At 40.6% G+C, this 26237-nt stretch overlaps 1 protein-coding gene and 1 pseudogene across 3 annotated transcripts in view; one reads left to right on the forward strand and one right to left on the reverse strand.

The window, feature by feature from the left end:
- The window catches only part of ARL15 (ADP ribosylation factor like GTPase 15), a 553398-nt gene that overhangs the window by 430835 nt on the left and 96326 nt on the right, over positions 1-26237 (reverse strand). For all 3 annotated transcript variants that reach the window (XM_053906989.1, XM_053906988.1, XM_053906987.1), the window contains one exon: positions 1383-1641. In XM_053906989.1, coding sequence (XP_053762964.1) covers positions 1383-1635 — 253 coding nt within the window. In that variant the 5' untranslated portion in view covers positions 1636-1641. The remainder of the gene's footprint in view (positions 1-1382; positions 1642-26237) is intronic.
- On the forward strand, positions 3973-4542 carry LOC109275905 (60S ribosomal protein L12-like; annotated as a pseudogene).

Genomic DNA, 26237 nt, shown 5'->3' on the forward strand with positions numbered 1-26237 from the left:
GCCAAATACTTGAAAATACAAAGGTATATAATATTATTTTGGTATTGGAAAATTGGCATGAGCTAATAAAACAGAAAGGGATAATAATGACAAAGCAGTTACTATAATGAATAATGGTATAAAAATATACTTACTGAAAGGAAATTAAGTCCAAACTTTAGTCAAAAACACAAATTTAAAAATTGTTTTCAGACAAGATGATATAATTTTTAAAAACATTTGGAATTATATACACTAGTGGTGATTATTTTTGTGAGAGGAGGTATTTTTATCTTCTTTGTGCTCATTTGTATTGCTCTGATCTTTCTACAGTGAACAAGTAACACAACAATAACTCATAAGTCTCAGTTTTCTCCTTAGGAACTCAAGCCTGAGGTACAAGCCTGTAGGTACAAAACTTATTTGAGGATGGCCATTAACCACAATTTCTAGTTATTTTTGATTTCTTGCTATTTATGCCAAGCATAAATTTGTAAGCAAATTCTTGGAACATATTTCAAGAAAGAATCAAGACCATCAGTTTCAAGCAAACAGATTTGTTAAACACATAGACACAAATCACTAGGAACAATGAATGCACATCTTTACCCAAAGAAGAGAAAGAGAATCTTTTTTTTTTAAGTTTATTTATTTATTTTTAGAGAGAGAGAGAGGAGAGGAGCAGAGAGAGAGGGAGAAAGATAATTCCAAGTAGACATGGAGCCCGATATAGGGCTTGAACCCATGAACTGTGAGATCATGACCTGAACCAAAACCAAGAGCCAGACGCTCAACCAACCGAGCCACCCAGGTGCCCCCAAAGAGAATCGGTTGTGTAAGTGTGATTGGTGAGAAAACTATCGTAGACTATTGCTTTAAAACTTGATTTACACCCATTCAAGGGATTACTTCTTCAGGATACTCATTTTATCCTGTCTTTTTTTTTTAATTTTTAATGTTTATTTTTGAAAGAGAGAGAGACAGAACATGAGTGGAGGTGGAGCAGAGAAAGAGGGAGACACAGAATCGGAAGCAGGCTGTCAGCATAGAGCCCGACTCGAGACTTAAACTCACGAGCTGTGAGATCATGACCTGAGCCAAAGCCGGATGCTTAACAGACTGAGTCACCCAGCTGCCCTTCATTTTATTCTGTCTGTAGGCCCATTTCACATTTGGTCAATATAGCAAACTGTATCAATCAGAATCACAACAGAAAACAGATGGCACAAATGGGGTAACTGAAGGGAGGTTCAAAAGGGGCAGTTTACACAAAGAAGTGGGCAAGGCTCAGGGCTAGCAATATCAGAGAGGGGTTGAAAGAGTAGGGAGGAGGAGCTGTTATCGGAACCTTGAGAAGGTCGGTTGAGAGACGCAGGGACTGAGTGGAACAAAAGTCACCATACCTCTCATGTAGGACAGCTGTGCCCCCTCCAAGTGTTGGCTCAGCATTTCAGGCAGCTTCAACCTCAGGGCACCTCCATACCAGCACAAGTGTCCACAATCCCCAGGCCAGGATAAGAGAGAGCGCAGGGAAGCCCACGCCAGCTCTTCAGTGCAGCTCACTGGAGGTGATGGGTCATGTCTGCTCGCATCTCGTTGGCCAAAGCAAGTCATGTGGCCTTGCCCAGCTACGAGGGGCTGGGGAAGAATCCTCATATGCACCTAAAAGGCAAGGAGAACTAGACACATTGGTGAAACACACAGACAGAGAGTAGTCCCTGCTCTTTTATATTATGCTTCATTCCTTTGTATGAGAGGCTCTTACCCAACCTTGGGACGTACTCTAAGCTGTGCGGTCTCACGGTAGCCACTAGTCACATGCCAGTGACTGAGCACCTGAATGTGACTTGAGATGTGCTGTACTTGTAAAATATACCTCAGATTTTAAAGACGCAGCACCAAAAGAAGAATGTAAGATAGCTTATTAATGACTTCTAATATTGATTATAGGTGGAAGGATAATACTTTTGAAATACTGGGTTAAATAAAAATACATTATTATTTATTAATTTTATCTATTTTCACTTTTTAAAAAAGTTTTTTTAAGTTTATTTATTTCAAGAAAGAAAGTGTGAGTGGTGGGGTGGGGAAGAGGGAGAGGGAGAGACAGAGAATCCCAAGCAGGCTCCCCACTGCCAGCACAGAGCCCCATGTGGGTTTCAAACTCACGAAACTGTGAGATCACGACCAGAGCCAAAAATCAAAAGTTGGACACTTAACCGACTGAGCCACAGAGGTGCCCCATCTATTTTTATTTTTTAAAATGTGGTTTCTAGATAACTTTGTATGCAGCTTCTGTTTGTGGTTTGCATTATTTTGCTATTGAACTGTGCTGTTCTAGAGAGTTCTCTTGGTTCCCAGGAGGGTTTCTAATAGAGAGAAAGAATTACCAGCTTCTGCTAGAATTCTCCATAGGATGAATCATTGCTTTAATTACTCCTGTAGCTAAGTAGCTACCCAAGTGATAAGGTTTTCTTCTTTTATTTGAATGTCTAATTTAAATTTCTTTATAAAAATTCAGGATCAGTTTTTTTTTTTCTCTCCTCCATAAAGGCAAAGCACAGGTGGTTCATAGAGACCATTATTCCATGTAGAGTCTTTTTTATAAAACGTATTTAAATGTCACTCAGTTTCATTAAAACAAAGGAGCCATTCAGCAAATGTGCTGCTCTTTTAGTTTCTTACTTTTTCATGGAAACTCATTTTGAAGACTTTGTCTACTCTTTTATTTGGAAAGAGAGTACAGAGAAAGTTGTTACCTTTACCTTTTCCTATATATCGAGAGCTGAAGTTATTAGGAGTTCTCAAATTTTCTTGGAAATATGGTCACACAGTAACTATTCTACAACCTGTGCCAGAGATGCCCCCTCCGTCCCTTCGGTCCCCTCCCTTCCCCTAGACCCAGCTCTCTGCCCCGGAGGCTGACCTGCTGGTCTACACTAAGTGGTCTGCAAGGGAGAGTTCTGGTAGAGACTAGAAGGGAGTGGAGCAGGGTCAGGGTATTTATTCACCTGCGAGGTAGCCTCTGGCTGTATATTTAGGGTTGAGTCAGGAAAAGGGCATCACTCTAAATAGAAGAGTTTAATACAGAAATTAGAGTACTGACTGAGTGCTACTGCTCCCTTTCATGACTGCAGGTTCTACTGCTCACTCTGCTCAGCCTTGTGGGTCTAGGAGCGGTGACAGCTTTGCTGTTCCTACTCTCAGGTGACTGCCCTATCCCTTGTGACTCCCTAATAGTCCCCTGAGTGCCCTTGAAGTGAGCATGCCATCTGCATTCTACAGCAACCGCAACCCAGGTGCTCGGGCATCCTGTGGGAGGGCTACATCCAAACAAGAGGTCGTTGAGTGTCAGGACCCAGAGGGGCAACATTTTGAAGATATTTGCTCAAGTCTAGGAGCATAAGATAGCTTTTCATGTATTTCTGCCTGATATTTTTAAAAGCCTTTACAATGTCTTGTTGGAATAACAAACTCTAATATGACTAAGGTAAGAAAGAAAGTTATCAGGATGCATTTTTATATGTTGTAGTTTTTTTCTTTGGCCAAGAAATGTCAATATTTGAACCACACATTAAGTTCTATACTCATCAGTTCTTGGTCTTCCAAGTATATCCTGTACTTCTTAAAAAAATTTTTTTAATGTTTATTTATTTTTGAGAGAGAGAGAGAGACAGAGTGCGAGGCGGGGTGGGGGGGAGACACAGAATCTGAAGCAGGATCCAGGCTCTGAGCTGTAGGCACGGAGGCCGATGTGGGGCTCCAACTCACAAACCACAGGATCATGACCTGAGCCGAAGTCAGATGCTTAATCAACTAATCCACCCAGGCGCCCCTACTTGAACTTATTTTAGATGGGAGGTTGAAAAATTTACTTTGTTTCCCCACCTGTACAATGAGGAGTTTAAGACTAGATGATCTTAAATATCCCTGTGCACTAACATTCTATAAGTCTATGATATTTCTATCAAATTTGTGAAAGAGTTTTTTGGCTCAGGTGAGGTGAAGGTGCAACTGTTTTCAGTTGTCCTGCATCTGGGCTCACCCAACACCAGCCACCTCTACCATGCCTAAGTTTGACCCCAACGAGATCAAAGTTGTATACCTGAAGTGCACCAGTGGGGAAGTTGGTGCCATATCATTTGCCCTGGCCCAGTAGACTGGCTCCCAGGATCTGTCTCCAACAAAGGTTGGTGATGACTTTGCCAAGGCACCAATGATTGGAAGGGTCTGAGGATTACAATGAAAATGACCGTTCAGAACGTACAGGCCCAGATTGAAGTGGTCCTTTCTGCCTCTGCCCTGATTATCAAAGCCCTCAAGGAACCGCCAAAAGACAGAAAGCAGCATGAAAACATTAAGCACAGTGAAAATACCTCTTTTGATGAGCTTGTCAACATTGCCCGACAGATGCAGCACCTATCTTTAGCCAGAGAACTCTCTAGAACCATGAAAGAGATTCTGGGAACTGCTCAATCAGTGGGCCGCAATGTTGATGGCTGCCACCCTTATGACATCATAGATGACATCAACAGTGGTGCAGTATAATACCCAGCTAGTTAAGAAGTACAAAGGAAAACCTTTCAATAAAGGATCATTTGACAACCAAAGAAAAAGTTGTGGGATATATTGGTGAGGTGAATGTGCAGACTTCTCTGGAGTATTGGGATGACTGTTTTGTGAAACAATTTCACTTTCCCACTTGACCAAGAAAATCAGAGAGAATTATTTTTACCAATGCCCTTGAAAGCAGGACATAAAAGAATGCATGGTACTAAGAGCACCAAGCTTGGATCAGAGGTCAACAAATAATGGCCCACGAGCCAAAGGAAACCTGCCACCTGTTTTTGTAAAGTTTTATTGAAACACAAGCCATGCTGAGTTGTTTATGTATGGTGTATGGCTGCTTTCTCACTACCATGCAGAATTGAACTGTTGTAACAGAAATTATATCGGCCCATAAATCTTAAAATGGTTATTATCTGGCCCTTTGCAGAAAAAGTTCGCCAATCCCTGGCTTAAAATATGTAAGCAGCTCTCTTTAAGCAAAATTCCCCACCCGGGTTTTTTAGAAGTGACGTACCCAAGACCCTAATAGTGGGTGATTAAAGGTACAAATAAATGTCTATTTTGAAAGCACCTAAATTTTAACATTTGGTATGACACTTGAGAGGCAGCCTGGTAATCCTAGGATCTGATCCCAATTCCATTCTTTACAAGCTTAACAATCTTATGAGAGTTACCTAATTTTTCTTAATTCTAAAATCCCATGAGATAATACATGGAACACCTTAAATTTCTATCCGAAAGTCAAGAGTTATTAAATAGCAAGTTGACACTGCAGAAAAGGAAAATCTAGATCTATGAAGTTAGAAGGTTGGAAAATGCTTCATATGGGCACAGAGCTGAACATGCGATGTTCAGTAAATTATTGAATAACCATCTCCCTCCCAGTGGCCCTCATAAAGCCACTCCTTCAGCAAAAAAACCTTGAATCTCTCAGGCAGGTGACATGCTAGGAACGATGCATGGAATGAGAAGCCAACAGTAGAATTTGGAGTGACTGTTGCCCGGCAACTGTGCGGACTAGGACCCTGGCCAGGAAGATACGGGGGTATCACAGCTCTCAAGCTACAAATGCGTCTGCAGTTGGCTCCATGAAGTTGCTCTGCAATGGAAGCTTCCAACTATGCATTCACAGGGGATTGATTTCCAAATGAGGAACAGACAACCTGCCGAGGAATACCTGTGTTCCTCAAATGTCAAAGCTGGAACTAGAAGGATTTAGAGATACACTGAAGGGGAAATCTTCAGGAACAGACTGAGGGTTAAAAGGATCATCCTTATGTATTTGTTTTCAGAACAAAAGGGTTTTTGTTTTGTTTTGTTTTGTTTTGTTTTGTTTTAAAGGTCATTACAAAGAAATCTAATTCTTCTCTTCTGGCTGGGCAGAGTTTAAAGTCCAACAACTCACTCCTATTTCTCTCCCAGAGCTGGAATTCAACAGATAAGAAGAGAGTCTTAATGATTAATCAGCTCAAGCGCAGCTCTAAAACAAGAAAGGGACTTTATTTTCATTTTAAAGATGAACAAACTGAGGCCCTGAGGTATCAAAATGCCTATTCGAGGTCATATAGTTCTTTTGTGCATAGTGAAAATGAATCCCTGGGGCTCTGATATCCGCTGTACTCTTCTCCAAAGCATCCTGCTTCTCCAGAACTGAGAACTTGGGTAGACCACACTGGTCCCGCCACTGACCTACTGCATGATGTTGACATATTGGAGGATCTCTCTGTGGCTCTGTTTTCTCCTCCGTAAAATGGTCAGAACACCTACTTACCCCTCCTCATCAAGATGGTGAAGCTCAGCTGCGAACACAGACATGAAATTGTGATTCAGCGGACATGGCAGATACTTATTTTTCTGTATGAAACCCATTCCCTTCTTCCTCATTAACCTGATTTTACCCCAGCAGCCGTATGTCCCAGAGAATAAATCATGCTTAAACCATGGCAGCCAATGGTGGTCCCATCTCCTTTCCAGTGACTGGACTACAGATTGTCATGTGACCCAGAACTAGTCAAGAAGATAGAGAGGAAAGCCTGGAGAGGGGTGTGGAAAACTTGAAGGAAGTTCTGTTCTACCTGGTAAAAGGCACAAATGGTGGGACACCTGGATGACTCAGTCGGTTGAGAATCTGGCTCTTGGTTTCGGCTCAGGTCATGATCTCATGGTTTATGAGTTCAAGCCCTGTGTCAGGCTTTGTGCTGACAGAGCCTGTTCCGAATTCTCTTTCTCTCTGCCCCTCCCCCCACTCTCTTTCAAAATAAATAAATAAAAACTTCTTTTAAAAAAGGCACAAGTGGTAACATGAAGAAAAGTTTAAGTGTCTGGAAAGGATGCTCTTATGTGTGATGGTGAACATCATGGGTGGAAAAAAGCAGGTATCAGTGACAAGCTTGTTCACTTTTTTGACAAATACTTATGGTGTGCTCACCATATGTGAGGCACTGGGAATACAGCAGAGAGCAAGACCCAAATCCCTGGCCCCATGGAGATTACATTCTAGTGATGGGGAGACAAACAAGATAAATAAGCACAATATGTAGGATATTGGGGAGAAGTGTGGAAGAAAGAGATGAAGGCATGAATAGGAACATGAGTGATTGGGGGCTGAAGGTTTAGGCAGAATGGGAAGGATGTCTTCATGGAGAAGAAAAGCCTGAAGGAAGTGAGGGAGTAAGCCATGGTGGAATCTGCCATTAGAGTCACCTATCAGAGGGCACAGCAAGGTGGCTTGTGTGGCTAGAGTGGAGCAAGCAACATGGGGAGGGATAGAAAGTGTGGTCAGTGGTATCGACCGCAAGTCATGTGGAGCCTTGAAGCCACTGTGGGTCTTTGTTTCTTACTCTGAGTCACAGTGGAGTCCACTGGAAGGTTTTGAACAGAGAGATGGCTTGATCAGACCTTCATTTTAGCAGGATCATTCTGGCAACTTTGTGCAAATAGGCTGAAGAGGTACAAGGGCAGACATGAACTACTCAGGGGGATATTTAATTAACTACTCCAGCCAGAGTGGTAGTGTGGAAATGTAAGAGGCAGTCCAGATTCTGCATATATTTTGAACACGGAGCTGGCAATACTTGTTAAAGATCACATTGGGGGTTGAGGGAGTTGAGGACAACTGAGGTTTGGGGTTTCAGCACTTGGGATGGTGGAGTTGTCATTTACTAAGTGGGGAAGAGTGTGGGAAGGGTGTGCTTTGAGAGCAATGTCAGAAACTTGCTTTTCATCTTGTCTGAGATGCCAAAAATTAGTCATCAAGATGGATATGTCATGTAGGCAGTTGGATAACAAGTACAACAAATTAGGCATTAATCAAATGGAAGAAACACCAGGAATGAGTCATAGGGAAGCATCTGGCTTACTGCAGGATGATTTCTATTTACTAACACTGATTCTAAAAAGTGAACATTTCCCCTCTATGTTTAACAAATCATTTTGGGGAAGATGTTCTCAAGATGTTTTTAGAGAACACAGGTCTAGAGGGAGAAATTCTTACCTATGCTAGCAATCTTTGTAGCAAGTATGGATGTTTTATAATGAATGATGGTAACCCCCTGGGTCTACACCTACTGAATACATATCTACCTGAAAAATTCTTTAGTGATTATGTGACATTTCCAATCTTCAGTGGATCTATAGTGAGAGTAATACAGTTTTTAGCAAGTTGCTTGTTGATCAAAAAAATATACTAAACTGTGATTTAATCTTTTGGTGTCAGGATCCCAGCCCTAGGATAAATTTAATGGAAGGACAGTGTTACCACAATGCTTGGATTTCAGTTTAATCCCGAGTCAGGCCTGAGGTCCAGAGGACTCTTGGAGCTGACAGTCGTTACCTGGATTAGGAAGTGGTTGTTGAGCCATGAGGGCTAAATTGTGACAATGAAGGTAACAGTTGTGATTGGGTCCATACATGGATCTATTCACTTGGGCTGAATTATAAAGCAGGCACAGAATATGGTGTTCTCTCTTTCCCTCCACCCCTGCCCCTGTGTCCATCTCTGAATCTTCCACAAATCTGCTTTACAGAGTGACCTTTACACTGTGAATGTTTAAAACTCCAATCCATTATTAGTAAAATCAAACAGAACTAAGGAATCTGGAAGACTTTAACAAAGGAGAGTTAAAGTCCTCAGTGGGCTATTCATCCATGCCTATCAGGAACAACGAAATCCCAAAAGATGAACAGGCACAAAGGACATGAGCCAACAATTCACAGAAATAATGCAAGCCTCAGGAGGTGACTCACTAGTAACCAACCCCAGAGACTTCAACTGAAAAAACAATATCAGTTTTCACCTACCAAATTAGCCAAGGTTTAAAAATAGTGTTCCATGTCCCTGTGGGATGAAATCAGGATTCCTTACAGTGTCAGTCACAGTATAAATGGCAAAAACTTTCTGAGAAGTGATTTGGCGACAAGCTACAGTAGCACTAACCATGTATCTGTGCTCAGATCCTGTGATTCTATTTATTTGTGGGGTTTCTTATAAGTTTTATTCAAATTCTGTTAGTTAACATACAGTGTAATGTTAGTTTCAGGTGTACAAGGTAGTGATTCAACACTTCATACAACTCTCTGTGCTCATCACAAAGTGCCCTCTTTAATCCCCGTCACCTATTTAACCCATCCCCCCACCCATCTCCCCTCTGGCTACCATAAGTTTGTTCTCTATAGCTAAGAGTCTGTTTCTTTCTTGGTTTGCCTCTCTCTCTCTCTCTCTCTCTCTTTTCCACCTTTGCTCTTTTGTTTCTTAAATTCCACCTATAAGTGAAATCATATGGTATTTGTCTTTCTCTGACTTATTTCACTTAGTATTATATTCTCCAGCTTCATATCATTGCAAATGGCAAGATTTCATTCTTTTTATGGCTGAGTAATATTCCATTGTGTGTGTGTGTGTGTGTGTGTGTGTGTGTGTGTGTGTGAATACATACCACATCTTCTTTACTCATTCATCCATCAATGGACACTTAGGCTGTTTCCACAGTTTGGCTATTGTAGATAATGCCGCTATAAATGCCAGGGTGCATGTATCCCTTTGAATTAGTATTTTTGTATTCTCTGGGTAAATACCTAATAGTCTATTTTTAACTTTTTGAGGGTCCTCCATACTATCTTCGACAGTGGCTGTACCGGTTTGCATTCCCACCAACCGTGCAAGAGAGTTCTTCTTTCTCCACATCCTCACCAACACCTGTTGTTTCCTGCTGTTGATTTTAGCCATTCTGACAAGTATGAGGTGATCTCTCATTGTAGTTTTGATTTGCATTTCCCTGATGATAAGTGATGTTGAGCATGTTTTCACGTGTCTGTTGGTCATCTGTATGCCTTCGTTGGAAAATGTCTGCTCATATCTTCTGCCCATTTTTAATTGGATTATCACTTTGGGGTGTTGAGTTTTATAAATTATTTCTAGATTTTGGATATTTTCTTTATCAGATGTGTCATTTGCAAATATCTTCTCCCATTCTGTAGGTTCCCTTTTAGTTTTGTTGTCTCCTTCCCTATGGAAAAGCCTTTTTTTGATGAAGTCCCAATAGTTTATTTCTGCTTTTGTTTCTCTTGCCTCAGGCAACATTATTTAGAAAGAAGTTGCTAGGCTGATGTCAAAGAGGTTATTGCCTGTGTTCTCCTCTAGGATTTTTATGGCTTCAGGTCTCCATTTAGGTCTTTAATCTATTTTGAATTTATTTTTGTGTATGGTATGAGAAAGTGGTCCAGTTTCATTCTTTTGCATGTTGTTGTCCAGTTTTCCCAACACCATTTGTTGAAGAGACTTTTTCCCATTGAATCTTCTTTCCTGCTGTGTGATTAATTGACCATATAATTGTGGGTTCATTTCTGGGTTTTCTATTCTGTTCCATTGATCTATATGTCTATTTTTGTGCCAGTACCATACTGTTTTTATCACTACAGCTTTGTAATATAACTTGAAGTCCAAAATGTGATGCCTCCAGCTTTTTTTTTTTTTTCTTTTTCATGGTTGCTTTGGCTAGTGGGGGTTTGTGGTTCTATACAAATTTTAGGATTGTCTGTTCTAGCTCTGTGAAAAATGCTGTTAGTATTTTGGTAGGGATTGCATTAAATGTGTAGATTGCTTTGGGTAGTATCGACATTTTAACAATATTTGTTCTTGTAATCCATGAGCATGGAATATCTTTCCATTTCTTTGTGTCATCTTCAATTTCTTTCATCAGTGTTTTATAGTTTTCAGAGTACAGGTCTTTTACCTCTTTGGGTAGGTTTATTCCTAGGTATCTTGTTGCTTTTGGTACAATTATAAATGGGATTGATTTCTTAATTTCTCTTTCTGCTGCTTCATTATTGGTGTATAGAAATGCAATATTGCATTTGTATTCTGTGACTTTACTGAATTTATTACTTCTGTATGTTAAGAAATAAATAAAAAGATGGGGTGCCTGGGTGGGTCAGTTGGTTAAGTGTCTCACTTTGGCTCAGGTCGTGATCTCGTGATTTGTGGTTTCAGCCCCACATCGGGCTCTGTGCTGACAGCTCAGAGCCTGAAGCTTGTTTTGAATTCTGTGTCTCCTTCTCTTGCTGCCCCTCCCCTGCTTGCACTCTGTTTCTCTCTCTCTCTCTCTTTCAAAAATAAATAAACATTAAAAGAAAGAATTAAAGAAAAAGAAATGCAAACTGGTATAGCCACTCTGGAAAACAGTATGGAGTTTCCTCAAAAATTAAAAATAGAACTACCCTATCACCCGGTAATTGCACTACTAGGTATTTATCCAAGGGATACAGATATGCTGTTTCGAAGGGACACATGCAACCCCATGTTTATAGCAGCACTATCAACAATAGCCAAAGTATGGAAAGAGCCCAAATGTTCATCAACAGATGAATGGATAAAAAAAGATGTGGTTTATATATACAATGGAGTATTACTTGGTGATCAAAAAGAATGAAATCTTGCCATTTACAACAACGTGGATGGAACTAGAGGGTATTATGCTAAGCAAAATTAGTCAGAGAAAGACAAATATCATATGACTTCACTCATATGTGGAATTTAAGATACAAAACATGAACATAAGGGAAGGGAAGCAAAAATAATATAAAAACAAGGAGGGGGACAAAACATAAGAGAATCTTAAATACAGAGAACTGAGGGTCACTTGAGGGGTTGTGGGTGGGGGGATGGGCTAAATGGGTGAGGGGCATTAAGGAAGATACTTGTGATGGGCCTTGGGTGTTATACATAGGGGATGAGTCACTGGAATCTACTCCTGAAATCATCATTGCACTATATGCTAATTAACTTGGATATGAATTTAAAAATAAATAAATAAATAAAATGGAAAGAAAAGAAAAAGATGTTCAACAAAGTTATTTACAAAGCAAGCTTTAAAAAACTAATATTCATCAGTAAATGTTTAAATTATGTTTAGCCACATGGTATACTCCAAGTCATCATGGGATGCCTAAGAAAAGCTGATAAATGGTGTCAAGACAAGAAATAGGACTCATACAAGACTGCCTGACTTACATGAAAAATACACTTTGGGGCACCTGGGTGGCTCAGTCAGCTAAGCATCCGTCCAACTCTTGATTTCGGCTCAGGTCTTGATCTCAGGGTTGGTTGTGAGATCCGGCCCTGCCTCGGGCTCTGTTCTGGGTGTGGAGCCTGCTTAAGATTCTCTCCCTCTCTCCCCCTCTGTCCCTCTCCTGCCTATGTGCGTGCATGCTCTCTCTCTCAAAAAATAAATTAAAAAAAAAAAAGAAAAATACATTTTATCATATTTGCTTTAACTGTTTACTGATATTTAGCTGTTATAATACCAGGCAACTGCTCAAGTGTCTACATGTGCCAGACCTGGCACTGAGCGCTCTACAGAGATCTTCTTTTAAACAGTAAACCTAAGATGAGATTTTATCTTTCTTTCCCCAACCCTTACCACTCACGCTTTTACTTTTTACTGCAGACTATTACAAGTGGGATGACTAGCTCCCATCCTTAAAAAAAAAGGCTTATTGAAGTACATTTTACACATCATAGAATTTATCCATTTCAAGTGCACAATTCAGTGATTTCTAGTAACTTTACTGAGTGGTGCAATCATCACCATAATCCAGTTTTAGAACATATTTATTCCCACAGTAAGATTCCTCATGCCCATTTATAGTTAGTCCCCATTTCCATTTCTGGCCCCAGACAACTACTAATCCCCTTTCTGTCTCTATAAATGTGCCTTTTCTGGACATTTCATATGAATGGAATCATATAACATGTAGTCCTTTGGCCTTTTGTATCTGACTTCTTTCACTTAGCATAACATTTTGGAGTTCCATCGATGCCATAACACGTCGATAGTTTTTGCTGAATAAATCTTCCATTGTATGGATACAGCACCTCTCGTCTATCCGTTCACCAGATAACGGACATTTAGTTTGTTTCCAGTTTGGGGATATTATGAATGTATACGCATTTTTCAGATGAAGAAACTGACTCCTAGATGCTCTGAACGCCCCCGACATTGCATAGCCACTCAGTGTCAGACCCAGAGTTCGCTTCCAAGCTTACCCAACTCCAAAGCCCAACCACTCTATTTATTGCTAATTACCAGAATCAGGTGATTAATTTTTCGCTTCATACTTTTGTTTGTATACATTCTACAATGCATGTTTTGTAATTTAAAACTTTGAAAGAAGTCTTTAAATATCTTTAAATTGTGAGCAATAAAATGGTGATATGTTACCTCTTCCAGAGACAGGTACATTTTATAGACAAAACATTAGCCCTATTCCTTTAGTAATACTGTCCAATTTCAGTCCTCAACAAAGGATCAACTGAAGATGGAAACCATGGCAGCAGGCTACTCCAGAAATGCTTTGAAGGTTTATCTCCAGCTCCCACTGGAGCCTCCTGGATTCTGTGTGCTCACCACTGCTGTGGAATCATTGTGGGACCTCCAGGATCATCAGATATCTGGAGCTTCTGTTTCAAGCTGAACACTGAAGACAGAGCAAAACCCAGCTAAGTGACGGTAGTAAAACGTCCCTCAACGAAAACATTTTCTAACCAGTCTGCCCTTTCTGAAGTCAGACAGTAGTTGAATAAATCCTGATATCTTTACTGGTCCTTTTGTCTTTTATTGCTTGGGCATGTTTTATAGGCTATAGGCATTTTCCTGTATGTCTTTTATGTCACAAAGATACAAATTTTAATTAAAGTTGAAAATACACGAAAAGGTCTTGACATTACTAATCAGCCAGGAAATGCAAATCAAAACCACAATGAGATATCACCTCATACCTGTCAGAATGGCTATCATCAAAAAAGACAAGAAGTAACAAGCATTGGCGAGGATGTGGAGAAAAGGGAACACTGGAAATGCACATTGGTGGAGCCACTATGGAGGTTCCTCAAAATATTAAAACTAGAAGTACTGTATGATCTAGCAATCTCATTTCTGGGTGATGAAGATCACTATTCTTGAAGAGATATTTGCACTCCCATGTTCGTTGCAGCATTATTCATGATAGCTAAGATAATGGACACAACCTAAGTGTCTGTAACAGATAAATGGATAAAGACGGTTTATTTATATTTAAGCACACAGTCGAATATTATTCAGCCAGGAGAAAGAAGGAAATTCTGCCGTTGACAGCAACTTGGATGAACCTTGAGGGCATTAGGTTAAGTGAAGTAAGAGAAAGACAAAAACTGTATGATATCACTCACTCGTGGAAACTAAAAAGGCAGAACTCAGAGAAAGAAAGTAAATGGTTGTTATCAGGGACTGGGCAGGTAAAGGACAGGGGGAGATATTGGTCAAAGGGTAATAATTTCTAGTTAAAAGATTAAATAAATTCTGGGGATCTAATGTCCAACATGGTAATTTTAACTATAATACTGTTTCATATACTTGAGTGCTGCTAAGAGAGGATCTTAAATGTCCTCACCACAATAAAAAATAGTAATTATGGGACAAGATGGACGTGTTAGTTACTGCTTTGTATGGCATTTTTGCAATACGTAAATGTATCAAATCAACATGTTGTATACCTTAAACCCATACAACATTATATGTCAACTATAATCTCAATAAAGTTGGGGTAGAGGAAGAAAATACAGATCATTGGGATATGGTGGCCAGCAAGAAGGCCGCACCTGCAGATATTCACACTCTTCTTTTTTTAATTTATTTATTTTGAGAGAAAGAGAGAGCACGTGCATGTGTGTGCGCGTTCACATGCACAAGCAGGGGAGAGGCAGAGAGAGGGAGAGAGAATCCCAAGCAGGCTCCACACTGTCAGCACTGAGTCCAACGCAGGACTTGAACTCACAAACCATGAGATCATGACCTGAGCCAAAGTTGGATGCTCAACCTGCTGAGCTAACCAGGCACCTCTCTCATCACTGGTTCTGGGGGAAGCCATGTCACAATCAGTTTTATGGAGAAGCTTGTGTAGCGAAGAGCCAGAGCCTGTTGCCAACAGCCATAGGTAGGAGTGAGACTTGGAAGAGAATCCCCAAGCCCCAGTCCAGTTTTCAGAGACTGCAGCCTTCGCTGCCACCTTCACCATGACATCCCTGGAGATCCTGAGTGAGATCCAACCAGCTCAGCCCCTCCTGATTCCTGGCCTTCAGAAATTGAAAAATATAATCAATGTTTATAGTTTCTAGAGCTAAGTTTTAGGAAAATTTGTTATTTATCAATACACAAGTAATACTTAGGGGAAATTAACCCATAATTTCACAACCCAGAAATCACTGCTAGCATTTTGGTATGTAATCTTTGTCTCTCTTTTTCTGTGATTTACAAATAGTTATACAACGTGAATATAGAAGTGGCTATGGAAAACAGTATGACATTTCCTCAAAAAATTAAACAGAATTACCCTATGATCCAACAATTCCTCTTCTAGGGTTATAACCAAAGGAATCAAAGGCAGGGACTCAAACGGATTTGTATACCCATGTTCAAAGCTGCATTATTTACAATAGCTAAAAAGTGGAAACAACCCAAGTGTCCACTGATATATGAATGGATGAGCAAAATGTGGACTATACATACAATGGAAAATTACTCGGACTTAAAAAGGAATTGAGATTCTGATAATGCAACAACACAGATGAAACTTGAAGACATTATGCTAAGTGAAATAATCCAAATGCAAAAAACCAAATATTGTATGATTCCACTCATACAAGGTACCTACAATAGTCAAATTCATAGGGACAGAAAGTGGAATAATGGTAACCAGAGACTGGGGAAGGACATAAAGGGGTGTCATTGTTTAAATGGGTATAGAATTTGGAATGACGAAAAATTTCTGGAGGTGGATAATGGTGATGGTTGCACAAAAATATGAATTTATTTAATGTCACTGACTTGCACACTTAAAAATGGCTCAAATGTTAAATTTTATGCTATGGATATTTCACCACAATAAAATATATTAATATAGAATGATACCAATTTATAACCTACCTTTATGGAGGTTCCTCAAAAAGCTAAAAATAGAACTACCTGATGACCCAGCACTTGTGCTAGTAGGTATTTATCCAAAGAATACAAAAATACTAATTCAGGGGTGCCTGACTGGCTTAGCTGGTACAGTGTGCAACTGTTGACCTTGGGGTTGTGAGTTTGAGCCCCATATTCCAAGTAGAGATTACATAAAAATAAAATCTTATGGCACCTGGGTGGCTCAGTCGGTTAAGCATCCAACTTCAGTTCAGGTCATGATCTCACAGCACATGAGTTCAAGCCCTGCATTGGGCTCTGTGCTCACAGCTCAGAGCCTGGAGCCTGCTTCAGATTCTGTGTCTCCCTCTCTGTCTCTGCCCCTCCCCCTCTCACGCTCTATCTCCCTCTCTCTCCTTCAGAAATAAACACAATTTTTTTTTTTAAATAATAAAATAAAATCTTTAAAAACGCTAATTTGGGGCACCTGGGTGGATCAGTCAGTTAGGCGTCAGACTCTTGATTTCAGTTCAGGTCATGATCTCATGGTGCGTGTGTTTGAGCCCCACATTGGGCTCCACACTGATAGTGTGGAGCCTGCTTGGGATTCTCTCTCTCTCTCCTTCTGTCTCTGCCCCTCTCCTGTTTTCTCTCTCTCTCTCAAAATAAATAAATTTTAAAAAACTAATTCAAAAGGATACATGCACCCCAATGTGTATAAAAGCATTATCTACAATAACCAAATTACGGAAGTGGCCAAAGTGTATGTGGACTGATGAATGGATAAAGAAGTGATATTAGCCATAGAAAGGAATGAAATCTTTCCATTTGCAATGACATAGATGGAGCTAGAGACTATTATGCTAAATGAAGTAAGTCAGTCAGAGAAAGACAAATACCACATGATTTCAGTCATATGTGGAATTTAAGAAACACAGCAAATGAGCAAAGGGAGAGAGAGAGAGAGAGAGAGAGAGAAACCAAGAAACAAACTCTTAATTACAGAGAACAAACTGATGGTTACCAGAAGGGAGGTGGGTGGGGGATAGGTTAAATAGGTGATGGGGATGAAGGAGGGCACTTGTGATGAACACTGGGTGTTGTATGAAAGTGTTAAATTACCATATCATACACATGAAACTAATATAACACTGTATGTTAACTAACTGGAATTAACATAAAAACTTAAAAAATGTATAACCACCCTTTTTACTCAATATCATGAACATCCTTCCATGTCAAATAGAATGTACGTTATTCTTAACGCCTGGGTAGTGATATATTCGATAGACCTCTTCTGGCGTGGGTTTGAGGAAGACATAGAACTTGGAGTGACAGACCTGCTGACGTCTCCAACCAGGTCTCTTAGTATGGTTGTGTGTCCCTGTTTCTTTCTCTGTCTCTGTCTCTAATGTTTTTGTTGTTGTTGTTGTTTTGTCTTTTGTTTTGCTGAATTTAAGAGTCTCCATCTCTAAAAGGTCAGGTGTTACTAAACAAACAAACAAACAAACAAAGTGGGGGATGGGAGGACTCATTTAAAACCCTCTTTCTGACAGATTTGTTCTTTCTTGCCTTGCTTCCTGCATCCCTAGTCCATCAAGTATTGTGGGACAGAAGTCCATAAACAATGAAAAGGCATTAAATAAATCTATCTGTTATCTGGTTGTTTCATTAGTCTTCCTTTTATTACAAGTCTGTTGCCTAAATTTATCCATATTTGCAATTTCCCTTATTGACTATTCTATCTCCTTCTCTGGCTAATTGAGAAGCTTTCATTTATTTCTCTCCAATTAGCTTGGGATTTTCTTGCCAATAAAGTGCCACTTGGTGCTGCTCAGAATCTTACCACACTTGTAGGCTCACTCTGAGCACATTCGTACCGTGCTGACATGCAATTATGGGTTAGAAGGAAGAAATGCTAATGGAGTCCTGAGAAACCTGCTCTCAGTTCCAGTTGTTACCTGGATGACAGATGTGCCCTGGCAGGATGACCCTCAGTGAACTCTGCTGAGAAGCAGGATAGGAATAAGTTCGGGACGGCCCTTCGAAAGCTGCTCCTATGAATAGAGAAGAGGTTTCAAAGAGATCTTTCTGAAGTTGCCTTTTGGGGTTTGTGAATGTGCTTACACAGGTACGGGTGACCATGTGTTTGGGGCTGTGCCACACAGGAAGGATGTGTCCTGGCAGGGTCATCACAGGGCAAGGTAATCATTCTTTCCTTCACACCTCATTTTGCAGGTTCAGAAATCTGATTTTATCAGAGGTTTGTAACATGATTTGTTCAGTTACCAACAAGAGCCTTATTTGTTGTAAGAGCCTTATTTGTGGGGGGTTGGGGGGAGGAAAGAAGAGAAAGAAAAAAAAGAAAGAAAGGGAAAAAAAAAGAATAAAGGAAAGGGGGAAAAAAAAGTGGTCAGCCTGAGAATTTCCACTGAGCAGCACTTATCAGGTAGGTCAGGTCAATACTTTTCCTTCTCAATAGGGAATTTTTTTTCCCTCTTGAGTTCAGATTTTGGGTTTTTGGGGTCAGACCACCAAAAGCACAATAGTTTGTGATGTTGGGGAAGCTACCTGAACCTCAATTTCCACCCTCATGAAATGGAAAAAAAATATCTATATTGTAAGATTGTGAGGAATAGGTGTAAGTACATAAAACACCTTGCACAGTTACTAGTGATGCTCACAGTAAGCTCTTCATCCTTTTTCCTCCTCCTAGGTGGCATTAAGAAGTTTATAATCAAGGGGCACCTGGGTGGCTCAGTCGGTTAAGCGTCGACTCTTCAGCTCAGGTCATGATCTCACGGTTCATGAGTTTGAGCCCCACATCAGGCTCTGTACTGGCAGTGGGGAGCCTGCTTGGGATTGTCTCCCTCTCTCTCTGCCCCTCCCCTGCCTTGCTCTCTATCGTTCTCTCTCAAAATAAATAAAAATAAACTTTAACAAAAATAAAAGGAGTTTATAATCAAGTCAAAAATACCCAGGGCACCCACTCTCACAGGAATGCACTTGACAAGCCGGCATGGTGTCAGGTCCGGCTAGGCCTGGGATGCTGTGGCCTGGCCAGCTCAGCAGATGTGGGGGGCTTGTACTGTGCTAAGCACAGAGGAGGACACAGGATGGCCCAGCATCGTTCCTGCCTTCTGCAGACGCATGTGCATATGCATAAACTCACAGAATCTGTTTTCGGGGGGACTGAAGTCTCACCAAAGTGTGAATCCTGGGCCTCTGGCCATCTGACATGTGAATGCCCTTTCAGGGACCCTGTGCAGGCATTGTAGGTAGCTGGAAAAATCTCTCGCATATATGTGCAAGGTCTTATTCATGTGTAAATGTGAACGTACAGCATCTAGTTTCAGGAAAAAAGAATAAAACTCAAATAGAAGCTTCTTAATTTGTACTTTTGGTCTTAATAAATAGATGATGAAGAAGCTATCATGGTGGGAAATAAGTCTATTGATAAAATGATGGGGGATCTCATCCTTGGGGTGCTTGGGGTGGGAACACTGGCCCCCTGCATATGATGCATAAGGGGTGTTTCATGATTACAAACAAGAGGTTTTCCTTTCTGGGATTCTTTTTTTTTTCTTAAGTTTTTATTTACTTATTTTAGTAATCTCTACACCCAATGTGCGGCTCGAACTCACAACTCCAAGATCAAGAACCACCTGCTCCCCCAACTGAGCCCGCCAGGTGCTGCACTTTATAAAATCTTAAAGTAGTTGAGCTTTTGGTCATCTAGCTGCCTCCCAGTTTCAGCATCAGCCATGTTTGCTGTCTAAATGACTTCTGCTATTCACATGTGTTCTTGTTAGCTTAGAGATGGTATCTCTTACTGACTGATCTGTATCCTAAAAATGGGGTTTCCATTTCTCCTGAGGCCTGTACCCTCATGTGAATAGCCAAGGAAGCAACCTTTACTGTCTACCAAGGTACTTTGATTGAGTGGATTGGTGTGCTTAGATCTAAACTCATTGCTCTTAAGCAGTACTCATGTTTGCTATGTGTTATACAATATCACCGCTTTATTTTCTGCCTGATTTGAAGGCATTTGAGTTTTTCATCCTAACTGTACAGCATTCAAAGCCTTTCCAGTTTAGCTGAATCTTACCTCTCTAGCCCAATCAATAACAAAATTCCTTCCCTAGTAACAGCTTGATAGCTGATATTCCCTAAGGAATATCCCAAAGGCTCCGTGACTCTGCCAGGTCTGTTCCTTTTGGGTAGAATGCCCTTATTTTCAACCTGGCCAATCTCTACTGTTCCTTCAGATCTCAGCTTGAATATTGTCTCTGTGAGGCTTTCCCCTGCCCCTTCCCCAGAGTTAGTCAAACCTCCCTCCTAAGAGCTAGTTGTCTGTACTCCAAGCATGGTGTGTTGGTTGGAAGACAAATATGCCACAACCATTTTGGAAGCTTCTTAAAGGCAAAAACCAGGTTTTCTCTGTTCTTTCCCCGATGGAGGATCCTTCATGGCCCTGAATCCTTTCTCGAGCATCTATTGTGTATGGAATCTCAAAAGATAACAGATAACAAGTTTCCTTACCTCAGACCAGGATGGGGGGTGTGAGGCCAGTAAGCAGATCTCTCTGGGCACTTAACCTGTTCCAACACAGCCCTTTGTCGCTGCCAAGGGGGCACTTCTGATGATATTCCTCACAGTGCCAGGGCCCCTGACATCCTCTGCTAGGGGAAGGGAGGAAAAGCATAAATCTGCTCTTTAGTCTTTATGCTTTGCTTCCCTTTATACCAAAGGATTGGCAGGAGCAGGTCTGACCTCCCGATATGGATGTTAGACTTGGGGGAGCCTCTTGGATCTACTTAGTACCAAACACTGTCTTTTGTCTGGCTGTTGCCCAAACTGTTCTTGGCCAGGTGCATATAACCACTTGGGTGGGTGGCCACCTCTAGTGATTTTTAAGTTACAGGAGAGTAGAAATACATGAATCTTGTTGTTTCAGGAAATCCAGTTATCCTTCCAGTTCTAACGTAAAATCTGGCGGATGTTTGTTAAAGACTACATAATTCGTTCTTCAAAGGAAGGAAGAAAGATTAAATATTATTTACATACCTACAACTGGGATAGGCAGACATTTGGGCTTTGGAATAAGCAATGGTCTGGGGAATTTTGAAGGAAAGACAATCAAGGAAATTGCAACTCTTTGAGCTCAAACGGAAGCATCAATTAGAGAAGAAACCAGAAACGGAGAGAATGTCTATTGCCTAATTCAAGGCTGATGGACTTCCTAAGTGTTTTAGACTAGAACAAGCCCACATTTGGAAAGTGCTCTGAGCTCTTTAAATAGTAGTTCAGATATATTAGACATAATCAAATATGTAGTCACTTACAGTTATTAAACTTTTTTTCTCTTTCAAAATTCTCTGTGTTAGGGTCTAAAAATACAAGTGATGGCAGAGTCACTGCAAAGTGATTGCCACTGCTTTCTATCCGTAATGGTCTACAAAAGTTGCTGCATCTAAAATAAAGTTATGTGCAAGCCTGACTTTGCCCAGCTTATATTCTGGCTATGTTGGACTATTTGAACCTGATACCCAGTATGAGATGTGTGCAGGCCTCCTGTTCACTTCCTACTGTGGATATTTCCCCCTCTGTTTCGAAATCAGAAAAAGGAAATCCAATCCCGAGGGTTCCATTCCTGGCATATTTATGCCCCAGGCAGATTGAGAGTGTAAAATAGACTTTTCACAAATGAAGAGACATCCCGCTTTTCAGCCCAGGACAGGAATCTTCAGCTGTTGCCAAGACAACTGCAGGATTCTGGCTCGTGGACTGGCTGCCTGAGGAGTACCTCAGAGCCCCAGCCTTCTCTGCTGTCACTCACTGTCAGACCAAATGCAAAAAGCCTTGGTAGTGAATTCACAGTGAGGATCGAGAATCACTCTACCAGCCTTCCAGAAACAATGCGACCATCTCTGAATTATCAAAAAAAGCAGGTTGGGCCCCTCAGGAACAAGGAAGATACATAATATACTTTAAAAATAAATAATAGAATGAGACTATTGCGGCAGATACATGTCATGGTACATTTGTTAAAATTCATCCAGGAATGTACCAAACCCAAGAGTGAACCCTAATGTAATCTAGGGCCTTTGGGTCATTATGATGTATCAGCTCAGGTTCATTCATTGTAACAAATGTACATCTCTGGTGGGGGACATGGGTAATGAGGCAGGCTGTGTGTGCTGTCGGGGCAGAGTGAGGGGTATATGCCAACTCTGTATTTTCTGCTCAGTTGTGTTCTGAACCTAAAACTATTCTACATAATAACATTATACATAAGCAAACAAACAAACAAATCAGTAAGTGGAATCATTTGAGGTGTGGGTGGGACAAATCGGAAGGGCTCAAAGCAAGGCTGTGCAGGAAAGCTGCACTAGCTGTGGTACAATGAGCACAGAAGCCCAGTGGGTATGAAAGACCCAAGGAACACTCTGCTGCCTGTAAGAACATCATGCTGCTCTCTGGGTGGGAAAACAATTTGGTCCACTCAGGCTGGGAGACTAGTCCCCCTGGGATTGACTTGTGTTTCTTGTTTATATTCATGGACGCAATGTGCAAACATGCTGGGATTTGTAAAAGTTACAAAGGAGAGAGTGTGGCCTTAAGAAAGGTGATGTTTTATATAATGGTCTAATTAATGCTGCTATCTATCCATCTTGGCCCCCTGCCTTGAGCCAGGAAACCTTACTCCCCCGTGTCTATCCAGGGCCCAGACACTAGGGACTATTGTGTAACCTCTCAAGGTGAGGTGTGTCTGCAGCTACTGCTGTTGTTCTGGGCCCCTCCCTTCTCTTTCCTAGTCTCTGGTAATAGTTTTTGTTGCAGCCACCACTGCGGTTGCCCTTTGCAAAGCGAGTGGGGTGTGTAGTGCCAGGGAGTAGAGGAGATTAAGTGTCAAAGGGAGGGTGAGGGGTTCCCCCGCCAAAGAAAACAATCTGGGGAAACCTGGGGTCAAGGTGGCATGTGCTCAACCCACACCTTGCCACCCTGGGGTCCTTTCATCACTCAAGTGGACCCATCCAATCCAATGTCTGTGATCTTGACCTTGACAGGCCTCAAATATGACATTGGTATGAAGTATTTACATTGTTGAAAACAGAAGAGCAATTAAGAGACTGGGCTTTGGAGTCAGACTGCCAGGGGTAGAAGTTCAATTCTATCACTTATACCTACTTGGCCCTGGGCAAATTCCTTACCATCTCGTCTCTCAGGTTCTTCATCCGTAGAATGAGGATAATAATAGCACTCACCTCACTGTGAGTGGTTGTGAGAAATAGGTGACATCATCCATGTAAAACACTCAGAGCAGCACTAGCACCCCATAATCACCCAAGTCCTCTTATGGGTGTACTATTCCTTTTCTGGCTTCCTCTTGTTTAGAACCAGGCTTGACCATCCCACTGCTTGATATAGTGCACTTGGGAACACAAAGCCTAAGCCCCAAGACAAGGAACAATGTATTCTGGTACAGTGGTATTAAGTTTCAGTTTCATAACACAACTGAAAAAATAAACTTCATAAAATGTTGATACTTTTCTAGGTGCCGGCAGTGACTGAAGGACAACCAACACAAATTGATTTGAATCCCTTTAGCACCAAGGCCATTTGATGAGATCTGTTTCACGGCATGTTTACTATAAGAGGCGAAGAAGTTTTAGGTGATAAAATCTGTACTATAATTTAAAAAAAGACTGTGATCATAAGAAATACTATTCTAGAGGTTGGGAAAACCTACTTTAGCTTAATTCTTATACTAGGTCTTGTTTTGAATCCATAACGAGGAGGACGGTGTCCTCGGTCAACTTCCTTTCTGCTCTCTGTGGGCCAAGATTGTGTCTAAACATGCTTGTGAGTTGGCTCTGAGCCTGATGGACCAGACACCGGGCAAGTATAGTTCTTCTCTCCTTCTTCCTCCATGTGGTCTCCTTACCAGTCAAGAAAAAAACTGGCCTCCTGGATCACTATCCATTGAATTGGGGGGTAGATACAGAGTGGGGGTGTCTCTTGGATTTGAGTCACAACTATATTTTGCCCAGGAGGCTACCGCTTTTATTGTAGTATTGGGTGTTTACAGACATACATGCTGAGTTGCCACTTGGTTAATTTTTTAAATTATTTTAATCATTCTGTGATAATAATTTAAAATGCTTCTGAAGTTACCAAACAACTAGATAAAAATTAAATCCAATGCATAGCAAGATACAAGTTGGTCTTCTGCCATGTTTCAAAGAAAAATTTTTTAAAAATACATGTGGGATTTTTTTTTCTGTTACCACAATGACCAAAAGAATTCCCTGTGATGGTGGGAATTTCTGTTTGCCATGCTGCCCAATATGGTAGCTACTAGCCATATGTGGGTATTGAGTCCTTGAAAAGTGACTAGTGCAATCAAGGAACTCAATTTTTAATTTTATTTAATGCTAATAAGTTTAAATTTAAAGGTGGCCAAGCCTACCAATTGGACAATGTAAGTTTAGAACATGGATTTAACCACTCCAAATTTAATTTTATTAATGTGCTAAAGGTTTGAACTAAGCCAGTGGTTCTCACCATTGGCTGTAGAATGAAATCACTCAAACAGCTTTAAAAAATACTGATGTTTGGTCTCCCTTCCCAGTGCTACTTAGTGTGAAGCCTGGACATTGAGATTTTTAAAAGCCACTCTGGTAATTCTAAAGTATAATCAAGATTGGGAACCAGCATGGAAGTACATTTTCTTTAAGTTCCTTTCCAGTTCTAGATTTAGCTGCAAATTACACTGACTCCAGAATTCTATAAGGCAAATAGAGCACTTGTTACTTTAGTGTTTTGGTTGGAAATTACATATGGATATAAGCTTTTTGCAAAAGCTGTCCTAAAACTTATCTGAAACTTAATTATTTGAAAACATTAAGCCAGGCTGACCTGATGTACTCCTCTTTGGAGTTTTTCTTAATTGATACAGACCATGGGTTCAAGCTATAGATGGGAGGCTATGTGTATGTACTTGTTTGGGGATCTGACTGCAGCCTTGTGTCAACGTTTGGCCATCTGCCTGTGAACCTGCAGGGGGTGACCTCACTGAGTTATCCAAGCTGCAAGTTCATGGAGATCTCAGTGGGAGGTCCTTGGGCAAATCACTTGGAGCACGATACAACAACTGCTGAGTTTGTATCTTCCCTGGGATTAGAAAAACAAGGTTTTTGGCCAAGACATTCTCTCTAAAGCTACCATAGACATGGTTCCAGAAAGTGTCAGGACATTTGTTCCCAGGAATTTTAGGGCCTCAAACAAACGTACAATTCTTCTAGCTAATAAATGCCTCAAAAGTTAGTGAAATAGGTATGAGTATTTAGTTTTTTAAAAAGACTCTTCAGTTTTAAAATACAGTTTGACTCGTAACTGGGATTTTTTTTTTTTAGAAGGCCTTGACTAATTGGTATTATATTTTCATTAAAGAGTAATGTACTACATTTAGCCAAATTTTAGAGATCACCCAGAAAGCAGGGAGGGAGGATCACTTTACTAGATTGCTTTATTTGCCATCATTTTAAAATAAGAGAACAGACAATGGACAATGGAACAGAACAGAGCCTGGTACCAGACTCCAAGTATCTCGTACACATTTGGTACGACAGACATGGAACTGCAGAACACTGAGGACAAGACTGTTGAATAAATCTCACTGGGAAAATGCAATGTATACATAAAAATAAAATAAAACTAGATCCATATCTCACACCAATAAACTAGTCGGTTCCAAGAAGATTAAAGATCTACGTGAAAAGTGAAACTTTTAGGAAAACTGTAAGATGTAAATTAGTCTCCACTCCTTCCATCATAAAGATAAGACAAAAATGCCAATGGAAACACTGAAATTTGCACAAAATTTATAAGTTCTATATATTAAGATAGCAGAAAACAAAATAGAAAGAAAAAAGTCCGGACTGGGATGATATATTTGCAACACACAGTTGACAAAATTGAAGGTTCTTACAAGGCAAGAAGACCAAAAGAAAAATGGGCAAATAATCCCAACAAACTATTCACAGAAAAAGGCATCCTATTTTCCAATAAATGTGCCTCTCTACTAATTAGGTAAATCCAATTTTATTTTATTTTTATTTTTATTTCTAAATTTTATTGTAAGTAGCCTCCACATCCGATGTGGGGCTTGAACTCATGACCCCGAGACCAGGAGTCACATGCTCTACTGACTGAGCCAGTCAGACACCGCAAGGTACATCCAATGTTAAAGTA

This window comes from Panthera pardus, unplaced genomic scaffold, assembly GCF_024362965.1.
Source record: "Panthera pardus isolate Hobbes unplaced genomic scaffold, ASM2436296v1 HiC_scaffold_2, whole genome shotgun sequence".
NCBI classification, from domain to species: domain Eukaryota; kingdom Metazoa; phylum Chordata; class Mammalia; order Carnivora; family Felidae; genus Panthera; species Panthera pardus.